The 14,897-nt window shown below is 37.6% G+C and overlaps 1 protein-coding gene across 23 annotated transcripts in view; it reads left to right on the forward strand.

Annotated features, from left to right (window-relative positions):
- The window catches only part of LOC131691695 (hemicentin-1), a 257,130-nt gene that overhangs the window by 194,209 nt on the left and 48,024 nt on the right, over window positions 1-14,897 (forward strand). For all 23 annotated transcript variants that reach the window (XR_009305831.1, XR_009305832.1, XR_009305830.1 and 20 more), the window contains exons 3-12: window positions 428-751; window positions 866-1,033; window positions 1,105-1,263; window positions 1,337-1,413; window positions 1,704-1,802; window positions 10,864-11,023; window positions 11,239-11,529; window positions 12,608-13,422; window positions 13,488-13,617; window positions 13,687-13,941. Coding sequence is in view for 17 of the 23 variants with exons in the window: in XM_058978274.1 (XP_058834257.1) it covers window positions 428-751; window positions 866-1,033; window positions 1,105-1,263; window positions 1,337-1,413; window positions 1,704-1,802; window positions 10,864-11,023; window positions 11,239-11,529; window positions 12,608-13,422; window positions 13,488-13,617; window positions 13,687-13,941 (2,478 nt within the window). In the remaining 6 variants the exon portion in view is untranslated. The remainder of the gene's footprint in view (window positions 1-427; window positions 752-865; window positions 1,034-1,104; window positions 1,264-1,336; window positions 1,414-1,703; window positions 1,803-10,863; window positions 11,024-11,238; window positions 11,530-12,607; window positions 13,423-13,487; window positions 13,618-13,686; window positions 13,942-14,897) is intronic.

The raw sequence follows: 14,897 nt of genomic DNA on the forward strand, positions 1-14,897 counted from the left end.
ACTCAAATTCCATAACTAATATAGTTCTTCTTAATGGAGAAGGAATAGTTTTTACCAAAATTGTTCTCCACTAGGAAGAAATATAGCATAGTTATAAAAACTCCGTAGATTCCACGAGTTAATCCGTAGGGTTGGCAACTCTGGTGGCGACCGTCGGATGGCGAATTACACGGTTATTAAAGTGAGTGCTCTCCTCTCGAGTAGGAGTAGCTGCGAAGAGCGTGCTTGTGGGGGTAATTCTATCATATTTTAAGCATTTTCATAGGAATAAAACAATCGGGAATGATTCTTGTAGATTCCCTTCTTGATAATAGCATCATGCGGGGGAAGTATAGTGTGCAACTTGAATGCTTTTTCTATTCAATTGAAAACTGGAATAAACATAAACAACTGACCTTTTCTCCCTATTCTCTTGGTCGATTTCCAGATGAGTCGGTATCAGTTTTAAGAAGCGAAAAGGTCGAACTGACATGCCCGATCGACATAGCGACGTGCGGCGAGCTGCATTCGCTCAAATGGTTCCGCGGCCAGCACCGTATCGCGGTCGTCTCCGGTGACGGCGAAGTGGCCAAGGTCGAGGGCGGCTACAAAGACCGACTGTATCTGGCCCACGGGGCCCAGAGCAGTCGGCTCATCTTTAAGAATGTGGAAATCTCCGACGAAGATACATATCTGTGTGAAACCACTTTTTTAGAGCCCTCCGAGTTGTGTGAAAACTCCGGGGCGTATAGTATAGCACTCAATGTTTACGGTAAGTTTATCACAAATGGCAATCGCAGCAACCCTCATAATTTCTACTACCAACCCATTTTTCCCATTGATTATTTATTCGATGCCTACTTTGACCCTCCGTTCGCTCGAACAGCCGTTCCTTCTGTAATAGCACTTCAGGATGGCAGTAGGAATAGTATTAAGAACGGTTCTCACGTTGGACCAATGCGGGAGGGTCAGGATCTGCAAGTCGTTTGCGAAGTGTATGGCGCCCGTCCAGTACCTGTGATAAGTTGGCATCGATCGGGAGGTGTCGTAAGAGGTAAACAACGAAGTACCGCATTATTTATAGATAAAACCATTTTCGGAAAATTACTTATCCAATTACAATAGATTCACAGATTGTGGAGGATCACAAGGGGCTCTTCACAGTCAAGTCGACGTTATCACTCACCCTGTCGCGCCAGGAACTGGGGGCAACCTACAACTGTCGCGTCGAGATGAAAGAGCTGCAGCTGGTTCTGGATAATCATTTTCATATCGATTTACAAGGTCAGCGTTATAAAATGTTTTAAGACTTTCGAGCATAGCTTTTTTCATTTTTTCTTTTCTCTCTCCCAAACAGTGAGACCTACAAAGATCAATATATCTGGTGTCAAACATCACACAGTGCAGGGTACCAAAGTGTTGCTACAGTGTCAGGTAAGCGGTAACCATTCGACCGAAAAAATATCCCCAAGTCATTTGCTTTAGTCAAACCTAACCCCAATCTGTTTCCCGGGAACACAGACAACCTTCTCGTTTAACGATTGCGTGCCGAAAGGCAAGTTAATTGAATAAATTTGAATAATTAAATTTACTTTTACACCTCCTCTACACCACCGCCCATCCCTACACGTTCTCACGTTCTAAAACATCCTGCGCTGCCGGCTCGGAACTTCCGGCGGCGGAACTGTCGCTCTACGCTCTACGGTACTACACCCCATCAAAAGGTGAGTGGCGCTCGGCCCGCTGCCAACATGACGTGGTACAACTCGTCCAAACTAATATCGGACGAAACGAACGAGATCACCAGCATCAGCACGAAAACGGTAAGGCAAATATGCAATCTGATGATAACGAAGCGGCACTTTAGGAAACATAGGCCCCCACCTTCCTTCCTTCCACTTGCTTCTGTGCCTATGCCCCCTCGCAAATGGGTGGTTTTAAAGGATTTGAGCTGGTCCTTTGTGCGGAATGACATATTGGGAAGATTTAATTGCTGTTGGAATTATGAATCTCGACGGATAATTAGGGGTATACAATATTGCGTTCTATTGTAGGTTAGTGAATTATGAACAATTAATTTTGTACTAGATTTAGGATGGTACACTCCAGTACACTACATTTACATTTGTAAAAATACGATAATATTGTTGCATTAAATATTAAAATATTATCTCTACAGTATCTTATGTTATGTATGTATACAATCTTTGCATTCGATGGAGTTTTGACTCTATAGTTTGAGCACATGTTATTTCATTATAAATCATGTATTTGGTGAATTCTACGATTCTGTAAAGACGACTGCGACATCTATCTCGAAAATTGTTTTATTTTTGGTATTTTGTTGCCAGAAACATTTTTGTGAGATAACATAATTATTCTAAAATCTTTTTTATACTTTTTAGATTTGGGGCTTATTTTGAACATTTATTTTACAAGGTACCTATATTAAGGTTCGTATAAGTGCCTCATCACATCTTATAAAATAATTTCCAGGACTGGATATCCGAAATTGGAACTTCAACAATATTATTTCTGATAATATTCTCAACAATTTTGCTGAATTTGTAACTATAGCGAATTTCGAAGCGCTAAACGATCCTAAAATTTCTACTTCAAAAAACTTCTGCAAGGCTCAGGAAGGAAAATCCCACAAAATTTTTGTGTTTTTAGTTGATATTCAGAATATGTTCATGAATTGTTGGAAATAGTTTTGAAAATCAGAGAAGCCCTACAAACTCATGAAAGTTATTGGGAAATCCAGAGAAATCTCACCATATTCAGTAATTTATTCGAAAACTTAGGAAAGTTTAGGAACTTTAGGAAACTTCAAGGAAATGCTATGACCTTTAGAAAAAATTTAAGTTACGACACGGAAATGTACAATAGCGAGATAGAAATGAACAACTCCCCTCCAAGACATAGTTGGTGAGGAAAAAAAATATTTCCACGCCTCGTAAACAGGTTTCCACGTGCAATGGCTACGCACTTGCGCGAGATCTGTAGGACAACCATTTAAACTCGTTATATTATTTTTATTGTTTACATAAGGAACTATACAAAAGACCCACAACCCCGTTTGTTATTTTTAAATGATAAGTTTTTGAATTGCACACAATTTTGAATTTCTGTATTAGGTCAGTGCACACTGTACACTCTGTTCGCTGTACTGTGCTACACAAAAAGTATTTCAATTTGTCTGAGAACGATTGAGCCGAGAAGACAGTTTTTGTTTCGCGTCATTTTAACGCAATACTATTTTTATAGACGCTTCATTTCATTGTTACGAGGAATTCATTCCGTACTAATACACTGTTAATCCGTAAATCCGTGATATCTGCAACAAACGTGTAAAAGAAAATTCTTTTAAAAGTGAACCGGGCAAAAAGTGGTAAAACAATAGGCAATCACGAAGAGAGACTAAAATGTTGGGACTGATTGAATCTGTAAGCCACTAAGTTGGGATAAGAGTTTCCATTTAATGTCTTCAGTATGTGACAGTCTTTCGTTCCGTTTTTGCTCGTCATGGAATAAAATGAGAGAGATAATCTTCAATAAGAGAGAAAAGAATCAACCAATCGAAATCGACTCAAGATCACTCTTCTATCTTTACTATACACTCAACACGAGTTCTTTCCGAATTGCGCTCTGATCTTCTCATTTCGTCTTCGTTGCGTTAGGTGCAACAACTTTAATTGAAACTTTTTCCCAAATAGTGGTAAAACAAACATGTAATCAGACAAACATTACAACTTTCTTTAAGAAATCATAATCTCTTCCAATCTTGATGATGATTGAAAAAAAATCAAGAGGTAATTATTTTTATTCATAAACAAACCTATTACTGAACAGATTAGTGTTCACATATTTGTTTAATGAATTGACAAAAAGTTTTGCAAAAGTTTCACAGGAAACGGATAATTTGCATGCAGCGTAGCATTTTCAAGCACCCCTAAATACTTTGAACTCTTGAATATACATTTTTGTAACTAGAGAAATTTCTAACTTGTAAATTAAAAATAATCAAATTTAATTCGTCGATGCACTAGAGCCTTTCTTGTAACAGACAACATATTATTAGGGCTTTTTAGTGTCTATTGTCTTAGTTTTGGAATTGTTTTCACTAAGAACTTTTCATAATTACGTTCAGTTTCCAGTGATTATTTCAAGTCATCAGAATTAATACATTTATGCAATAATTTTTAAGCCCCTCCCGAAACAAAATCTTGGCTACGGGCCTGTGTGCGTGACAGTATGTAGATATCCTAATGTCATATGATTATTTCAGCAATAGTTAAACCGATCTTAACGAAAACAGTTCTGAACGTAAAGCCCAGCGTGGCCATTTGACGGTATTGTATTTTTGGATATGTTGTTGAGACATGGGTGATTTTATCAAAACACGACATGTTTTAAGCAAATAGCTTTAAAATGAAGCAGTTTTGTCACCATATCTGCATAAAGCTGGTTGGGTAGCTTATAAAAGTACCTTTCCAACAAACTATAGACTGTTGTAATTAGGTATTAGGTATTCAAAATTTTTATTCTCTGCATACAAATATTCAATAAATAAATATGAGACCGTGACATATAGAGTATTGCTTTACTGGTGTTATAGTGGTAAACCGTTTGTAAATATCGGGGTATGAGATTACATCAACAGGATTCAAGGAATTTGATTCTAAACACATTGCGCTACAATGAATGCACTATTTCTTAAAATTTAATATGTAATTTCACCTCAAAGACAAAATAATGAGTAAGTTTACCTCAAATCCAGAGTTAATAAGTTTACCCCTTGGATTAAGGATTGCGTTCAGCCGTGACATAGTTTCACAACGGACCGAGAATATTTTTCTATTCAGGAAGAACCAACTTCAGGTGAAAATTCGGTTTGGGTGCAATTCGAACAAAATACCTTAAAATATAGTAATATATGCTTGATTTGCAGAATCATGACATTTGACCTGTCGCAAGGCGGGTTTAATTAACGGCTGAAAATTGTCATTTTTCTCTAAGAAACTATGATTCCAGTATACTCCAAGGTGTGATAAATTCAACCAAAACCTTCAAAATATTTTAACAAAAGCACTGTTTTGAGCGACTTAGTGGAATGTTATATTTAACACTTTTACCGTTGTCTTCCGTTTTAATTCCACTATTCTGATACAATACACTGAAGAAGGATGCTAGTCGTAGCCGAAATACGTATCTGTAACAGAAAAGTGCAATTTTGCATTTTGTTCATCATAGTGGAATTAAAAGAAGACAACGGTAAAAGTGTTTAACTTCAAAATATCCCCCAGTGTACATTATTTTTACAAAATCTTGAGCTTTGACAAGTCGCAAGACAAGGTTTCAAAGGGGTCGAAAAGTGCCGGAAGTCTTTGCTGGAGGAACCAGATTTCCGGAATACCCTGGGAATGTGCCCAAATAGACCAAAAGCCATCAGAATATTTTTTCGAGCACTTGTTTTGCAAAATCATGAAGTTCGACATATCGCATAGGGGCCATACACTAATTACGTAAGGGCATATGGGGGGAGGGGGAGTTTCAAAATATCTTACAAATTCTTATCTGAGGGGGAGGGAGGGTTTGTCCTTTCTTACGTAATATCATAAAACAAGTTTAAAAAATTAAATCCATAAGGAAAATATTCATTTTAATAAGAAAAGGGAACTATTTTCATTTGTACCATATAATCTTTGTATATCAAACAATATGAGTAATTTTTTGGCTGTTGGTTGTCCATTGTTCTGTTCGGGAACTAGAGTCACAATATGCGTTACAAGTTAGGAAGTGCCCTTCGTGTTGTTAGACCGACTTTGTTCTTTTAAAACTTTCGATTCAAACCCGCAAGGTATCTGGAAAATGTTCTAACATGCGATTGTCAAAGATCTTGAATGTCGAATATTTCCAGAGTGTGAACTGCATTTTAATTCAAGAAAATTCGAAGATAGTTAACTCGGAGCTATGCGTACGATAAGCGTCAGAGCTGGAACTCAGAATAAATTCATGCCAGAAGAGGTTATAAACTCTTTTTAAATTCTACATCACAAGAAATAGAAGCAAGTGGAATATAGCAAAGCAGATCATGTGGACCAAATTGGAGTTACTGAATATCTGACAACAGTCATTCTTTCTACTGGGCGATTTGGCATGCAATTAAAATTCTGCAGATGATTACACTTAAATTTTGTCATGAGTTTTCTTGTAATAATTCTATACATATCGTTTTCGCTATCTTATTATTTGTTCTTAATTAACAATTCGATTTTTTAATTACGATAATCATGAAAAGATCTTATGTAGGAGGAGGGGGCGATTGAAAAACTCTAAAAAACCGTCCGTAATTAGTGTACGGCCCCACAGCAGGTTTTAAAACTGGTCAATAATTGTCCCCTTTGCCGGAGCGACCAGATTTCCGGAACATCTCGGGGTGACCAAAAACCCTCAAATGTTTACTGGTTGCGCAAAATTATGATGTTTGGCACCCCGCAAGACGGGTTTTAAATCGGTTGAAAAGGGTCCTCTTTGCCGAATAACCAGCTTCCCGGAATACCCCGGGTTATGGCAATTCGCCCATAGTCATAAAGTTTGACATGTCGTAAGACGGGTTTTATAACTGGTCGAAAATTGTTCTTTTTGCGGAGTAGCCAGGATACTCCAGGGTGTGGTCAATTAGGCCAAAACCCCACAAAATGTCCTTCAGTGACCTTGCTTAACAAAATCATGAAATTTGACGTTCCGCAAGACGGGTTTTGCAACAAGTCGAAAATTGTTCTCTTTGCCGGATGGACCAGGTTTCCGGAATACTCCGGAGTGTGGCCAATTAGACCAAAAACTCTCAAAATGTCTTTTAGCGTACTTGTTTCACAAATTTATGCAGTTTAACATCATGTAAGACAGGGTTTCGAAAGGGTCCAAAAGTCCGGTTCCCGAAATATCCCGAAATATGGAAGTTTGAAGTGCTGCAAGACGGGTTTTGAAACCAGTCGAAAATCTCTTTTTTTACCGGAGAAACTAGGTTTCCGGAAGATCCCGGGGTGTCCAATTTGACAAAAAACCCTCAAGATGGTTTCCAGTGCTCTTGTTTTGCAAAATTAGAAAGTTTGACACCCCGCAAGACGGGTTTTATAATCAGTCGAAAAGTGTCTTCTTTGCCGGAAGAACTGGGTTCCCGGAATACCCCGGGTTGAGGCCAATTCAACCAAAAACCCTCTGAATGTTGTTTTTTCTAGGAATTTATGTAACAAGGGAGAAGAGATGAAGAAATTCGTGACAATTTGTTACATGGGGGGAGGGGGAGTCAATTTCGGGCAATTTTTGCGTTACGTAATTTATGAATGGTCCCTAAGAGGTAGAAATAACGCCTTCACAGTTTTTGAGTGAATTTGACAGATTAAAAATCTATTAGCTATCTTCCAAGATATAAAACAACGAAAAAAAAACTATTTTTGCTTAGAAAATCGCTTGTAACTATGAAAACAAAAGAGATAGAAACTTCATTGCTTCAGCAAAAATATTCCTTTCCTAAAGCTCTGAAAATCTCTGGAACAAAGGATTTGCGTGAAATTAACACATAAAAAGATATTAAAGGAAAACCAATTTTTCAAGAGCTACCCTTCATTAAATATTTAAAAAATGCAAAGTTACATCAATTTAATTGTTTCAGAACTTTGTAGAACATTATGTAACTAAATTTCACATATCTAAAAAGTTGATACCTTGAACACCCTAACCTAACTAATATAAAAATCGGCAAAAAAGGACTAAGAAAGTTTACTGACGCCACCATGTATCTAAAACCACCGCACAGTGGGACCAATCCAAAAAAGGTGGGACAAAACCTATTTGAGGCCTTAGATGTCATCTTAGAGCCAGCATTTCTTCGTAGGATATGTTCACAATATTATTCTGCAACTTTTTAAATAGAATATTTTGTTGTTGGACTAAAGTAGAGTACCCGAGCAAATTTTTTTTTTCAAAAGATTGTTTTAGAGGGTCGATGTCTTCGACAAAGTTGTAGAATATTATGCTTTGAATAACTTCTTCTAAGACACCACAGACATCAGACCTCAAATTTGAGGCAAAATTGTTGTTTTTAATGATCAAAAAATCAGTTTTTCGATATTTCCATGCTAAAAACCTTAATTGATTAATTTAATATGTTCTACAAACTTGCAGGTAGCACTACAATATAACTTTTTGTTGAAGGAGCTAATAACCTAAAATCAATATTTTGGCTTTTAATACTATTTTTCATATAAATTTACTCTATTTTCATCAAAGATTTCTGTTTTTAGGTGCACTTTTGTGCAGCCAAACTTTGGTTATTCCGATACTCTATTATTCGTAGAATAAAATTAATACTACATAGAAACAGGATATAGTTGGACGCGTTGTTTGGGTGACCATTCATGTACGATTGTTTATAACATAAAATGTGCTTATATTATTTTTAATTTATATACATTATTAGCTATTAACATAATCTTACATTTTGTACGCACTTACAAGCATATAGAACATATTGAGTTGATCAATTAAGGTTACAATATGAAAAAGTGAAAAAATAATATAAATTTTGAATTTAAACTGCCAAAAAACAACGATTTCGGCTCAAAAAATAAATAAATGGTATTTTCAACAGAACAGGCCGTACACTAATTACGGACGGTTCCAAATACAATATTTGACAACTTTGCTGAAGACCTCAACCATTTAAACAAAATTTGATTTATTTAGGTCGGGATTTCTACTTTAGTTTAACCAATAAGATTAGTTCTACAAATTCATAAAAGTAGAATAATATCTATTTGAGGCCTTAGATATTATAGAACCTAAGTGTGTGGAAAAATATTCACAACATAATTGAATCATTTCTATTTTGTTAGATGGTTGAGGACTTCAGCAAAGTTGTGTAATATTCAATTTCGAACATTTTTATTAAAAATACCTTATACATACTGTAGATTTATTTTTTAATCCGAAATCGTTGTTTTTTTGCAGTTTAAATTCAAAATTTATATTATTTTTTCACTTTTCCATTTTGTAACCTTAATTGATCAACTCAATATGTTCTACATGCTTGTAAGTGCGTGCAAAATATAAGATTTTGTTAACAGCTAAGAATGTATATAAATTAAAAATAATATAAGCACATTTTATGTTATAAACAATCGTACATGAATGGTCACCCAAACAACGCGTCCAACTATATCCTGTTTCTATGCAGTAATAATTTTATTCTACGAATAATAGGGTATCGGAATAGCCAAAGTTTGGCTGCACAAAAGTGCACCTAAAAACAGAAATCTTTGATGAAAATAGAGTAAATTTACATGAAAAATAGTTTTAGAAGCCAAAATATTGATTTTAGGTTATTAGTTCCTTCAACAAAAAGTTGTATTTTGGTGTTACCTGCAAGTTTGTAGAATATATTAAATTAATCAATTAAGGTCTTTAGCATAGAAATATCGAAAAACTGATTTTTTATCATATTTTCAACAATTTTGCCTCAAATTTGAGGTCTGTGGTGTCTTAGAAGAAGTTATTCAAAACATAATATTCTACAATTTTATCGAAGACATCGACCCTCTAAAACAATCCTTTGAAAAAAAAAATTTTGCTCGGGTACTCTACTTTAGTCCAACAACAAAATATTCTATTTAAAAAGTTGCAGAATAATATTGTGAACATATCCTACGAAGAAATGCTGGTTCTAAAATGACATCTAAGGCCTCAAATAGGTTTTGTCCCACCTTTTTTAGATTGGTCCCACTGTGAACCGGTTTCGGCGCAAACGGTTTTGTCTTCATAAATACGGCTTTGGAACCATAGTGCAATGCATTATCGAACTGCGAAAATGTTGGGGCTTTGCATCTTGTGATAAACTAAGTGCAGGAAGGCCAATACATTGATTATGCAGTATTTTAGTAATTTGTGTTTCGATTCTACAAATCAGTACTATGTGTTACTGAAACATTAGTTATTTCGCGCGCAAAGATGAGGTTGTATGTTGCCTTGTTGGTAAAAATTAGACAATATTTTACGTGCTTGCTTTTTTATTTTTTTTTTTGGTTGAAATATGGCCTATTCCTACTAACGAACAGGAAACGTTCGAACGCTGGAAATGAGCTCAAACCTTCTGAGATAAGGAATCCTATTAACTAATGGAACAAATACTGACAAATCTTCAAATGGACATAAAAACACATACCCTCCTGACCAGGCAAATCCTGACAATTTATCATATGTATAGATGGACTTTTCCTCAATTAGAAGTTTCTTAATGAGCACTCTGTATAATTTTCCGAAACAAATTACCTACTTTGACACACAGAAAAACGTTTCGTATCATAATCTATCGTAGCAGACAGTGAGAGAAAAATAAACAAATATGTACATCGATTCACACAGTTCGAACCGATAGTATTGCATTGCACTGTAGTGCGTAGGCGCATCATTCAACTCAGCTAACTTTATTCTGTCAATGCACAACTTTATTTCAAATTATAGACCCAAAAAAACGATTCATTCAATGCAACAGCAATTAATCAAAAGTGAAACCTTACGAAAAACCACAGATTCAAAGTTGTGACTTTTTTCCCACCGTCATCGCTTTGCACCGTACCGATTTGGCCGACATTGATCTTGCTTCGATTCGCCAAGGGACCAGATTTCCGCACGACAAGTTTCCCTATATTTAGAATTGATTTGACTTTGATTGATACCGGAGTGGGTTAGTTCGGTTTGGGATCCGTCTCGTCGATACAGTACCAGAATAGAGAAATGCATCAGTAGCGAGTGATTCTCTGTAGTTTTTTTTTGTCACGTTTGGATCTAACCGCAGTAATTCTTCTTCGTTCTCTCAACATGTAGTATCTACAAAATGACGGCACGTTCGAGACCATCAGTCAAATGATTTTCACTGCAACTCGCTTCGAGAACGGTGCATCGATGCGCTGCGAGGCGGACAACATCGTGATGCGTGATGACGGAGATCGGCCCCTGCACGATACCCTGACGCTGGAGGTCATGTGTGAGTATTGCCAATCCTGCCCCAAATCCCACCCGCTTCAATCATTTGCCGAGCGATGACATGATTTATCATCGTGGATTATGTCCGTACAGCCAATAACTACTAACCCCAATTTTGTGTTCATTTCATTTCTGCGTTTGTCCTATTTATCTTACTGACGTGGAACGTGGATCTGGGGGACCTGATCCTATCGCACATGCCACTGTACGCTGCAGATCCCCCGGTGGTATCGGTAAAGCCGGAAAACATCACCGTCAACGAGACGCACGATTTTCTCGTCTTCTGTGACTATGAGGCCAATCCCGCCTCGCTTGAAAGTGTCAAGTGGTTCCAGAACGAGCAGGAGATTAAGCTCAACAGTGTCCGCCACGAGGGCGGTAATCCAGAACAGACGGCCCTGCTCATCAAGAACTCGACCCGGGACGACGTTGGCAACTATACCTGCGAGCTATCCAACTCCATCGGGTCCGCGAAGTCCGATAACGAGATTTATGTCGACGTACTGTGTATGTAAAAGCTCTTTGTTTCATTCATTTCCATTCAGTAATATTATCGTTAGGATCAACGATTCGCTATGGGATCTAGTTTCGCACATGTACGTGGTTGTGGTCACTAACATAGACATCAAAATGTTGGTTTTAGGGCATCGTTCAGGCGGTGTGCGACAGGAAAGTTCATTAGTGATAATCACCAGGTACGCTTGTCTGTGATGTTCGAGCCATTGCATTGTAAATGGGCTATCAATCAACTTACCTTCATCTATAGTGGAATGTGCAATCATTCGTTTTTCGGTCGAGCTGCACTCCAAACTATGGCGGGTGAAGAGCATCGAATAGAAAACATTCAATCAGATTCTTGAATTTGAAACGCAATTAAATTGTTGCTATCAGTTTTGATTAGGAGCGGTTAGGCACACCGAAATCAGTTTTTGATGGCGGTAAAATTGTAGCAAACCGGTAAATGGAGAAACGGGTTATATGTAAGTGGACGAAATTGAACGTTGGATGTTTTTTATATTGAAATGTTATATGGACTGAGATCCGTCATGCGTATGAAGTATTTAAACATTCAAAATTTGCAATAGAGCACTGGTGCACTTTCGTAAACTCTAGCGAAAACATCTTTGAATACCCGTTTAGGGAATAAAGAACACGAAAAACTTGCAAAAAATAGCCGGTTTTCAATGTGAAGAATTTCAGCCAGCTATTATATACCATTAAAGTTAACTTTATACGGATTTGTCCGCGTAAAAATCGGTCTTAAACCGATGTTTAAACTACTTTACTCCCAACCTATTCTTTTAGCGATGAATTTTACATCGAGGGACCTCATTCCGATTTTTACACTTGAAGTTTCTAGTTAACGTTAAGTCTGTAATATAACTAAAGAAGTTATACATGGTAGTATTTCGAACTTTCATTTTCGTACGCTCATAAGAAAAGATGGTAAAAAATATATGAATATAAACTATAAAAATTTTACCAAAGTGAACAAAAGAAACAAAACAATAAATAAGAAAACATCACATCAAACCGAAATTGTTCACCGCAGAAACAATAGCAAAACCAATTCATTCCATTTCAGACAAACCGATTGTGGTTCTCAAAATGGACCCCGAGATCCCAGTAATCGAGAACGACCAGGCCAACATCACGCTGCTCTGCGACATAGTAGGCGGTAATCCGATGATCCTGACCAAAGTACGCTGGTTTTTGGACGGTGAATTTCTGAAAGAACTTCCCGAGTGCGACGATGACAGTCTTGGTGATGAGAATCTGTGCGAGGTGGACCCAACCAAGATGCTGCTGCAAAATGTGGGTCGTGAGTTCATCGGTAACTATTCCTGTGAGGGATTCAACGTGGCCGGATGGGGTGATACTAGCGAGGAGCACCCACTGACTATCTATTATGAGCCTGGGAATGCAACGATGATACACTTTCCACAGATTGCGATCAAGAGAAAAAGTGTGACATTCAACTGCTCAGTCGAAGATCGAGGTAATCCAGAAGCCACAAGATTCCGTTGGTTACGAGGGGGAAAGCCTGTGATGGATGTTGTGACGCCAACCTGGACCGTCGATCCAGTTGGGTTAGACTCGAGAACTACATTCTCGTGTTTCGCCTACAATGATGGAGGCGAAGGCAATGCGGCTGAAGTACGCCTGGAGGTCCACGCTCCTCCAGCCTTTGTTCAAAAATTGCATCCCTACACAGGAGCACTGTATTCAACGTCGAACATATCACTCGCTTGCAAGGTGGAATGTGTACCATCATGTACAATCTCCTGGTTTAAGGATGGTGTAGGAATTGAAGATAACGATGAAAGATATTATATCACAAACAATTATCTAGGGGCTACGCCGGCCACCGGAGATTTCGAAACTGCTTACTCAGTCCTGGTGAGTATAAATTTCGTCGAAATTTTTTTTTAATGTTTCAGCTGTTCTAATCGTTCCCATTTCAGCATTTCAACATGTCCACCTGGCCGGATGGCATCCTGGACAGAATACGAGATAGCTCAAACTATTCCTGCGTATCATCGAACAACTCAGCAGGCCCTGGAGTTCGTAGCACCACCTATTTTGGCGTTGAATGTAATTCTTAACTGCCTCACTGGCTTGCTGCGATGTCCACAACAAAACTAACAAAATTGATTTTTTTAGATCCCCCAGAAAACACATCCCTATCGAGTCCGGCCATTTCGGTGGAGGAGGGAAAACTTCCACCGCGGATTGTGTGTTCCTCGCGTGCCTACCCGGAACCGGCATTCTACTGGACGCGCAACGGGGAAACCATTGTGAAGGGAAGCTCGCTGATTGTGAACAATGTGATGGAACGGTCCGACGCTGGCATTTATACCTGTACGGCTTTCAACAAGCACGGGAATCATTCCACGGATGCCGTAATCGATATACACTGTGAGTAAATGGCGGTTTGGGGTAGGAACGTTGTATTTTTGAATTTACCGAGCTTTTATTTTATTCTCGATTAATGCGGATTATGTAAGCCCTACTTTTAACACGCATTATTCACATTATTTTGTTTTGGAGCTTCGTGGATCAAATATTTCAACAGTCTATAATGTTACTAGGAAAACATATTGCGCGGGAATTATTTTACCCCCTTCATTCACTAATAAAGTACCGATTAACCAAGGATTGTGGGATCAGGTTCAAAATCTACAGTTCCATAGCCTTCTTTATAAATTTCAATTTATTTTGTCTGATTACTGATGCAGAATTTAAAATATACCTAATCTATATAAAAGATTGCCAAAACGTCATATTAACAAATGAACAATTAATCCTCAAATAACGAACCTCCGTACTGCTACACAGTGGTTTTTTTGGCCAAAAACGTGTGAAAATTTTTACCTCCAAAATGGTAAAGCGTTCAGTAATGATGCCTTCAGGGATGTTTTATGATGATCCAAGACCTTAATTTTGGCGATAGAGTTATAATGATTAATCCTACTTGAAGTGACATATTCGCTACAAGGTGAAGTCTTCAGAAATGTTAAAGAACTTGTTTTTGCGAACATCTTCATTGAAGACCGAAAATCACCATTCATAGCACCCTTGAAGTTAGCGACCGTTGTTTGTGAAACCTTTTTTAGCATAACTTCTTAAATATCGTAGATAAAGCTTCATCATGTTCCCGAAAGTTGTACGTCTTGTCAAGATTCGTACCGTTTCACAGGAAATCATTGGGTAATCTCTTACGACTTCGATGTTATTGGGTAATTTTTGATAAAATTAGCAAAAGTTTCTAAAGTCATTTTTAACGGGCATAAAACAGGCAGCCAGCGCTAGTTGCAATTAGAAGTACTACATCGACACGATTAAACCTAATGGATTTCACTTGTCTCTCGTTG

This window comes from Topomyia yanbarensis, chromosome 3 (assembly GCF_030247195.1).
Source record: "Topomyia yanbarensis strain Yona2022 chromosome 3, ASM3024719v1, whole genome shotgun sequence".
In the NCBI taxonomy this organism is placed as follows: Eukaryota; Metazoa; Arthropoda; class Insecta; order Diptera; family Culicidae; genus Topomyia; species Topomyia yanbarensis.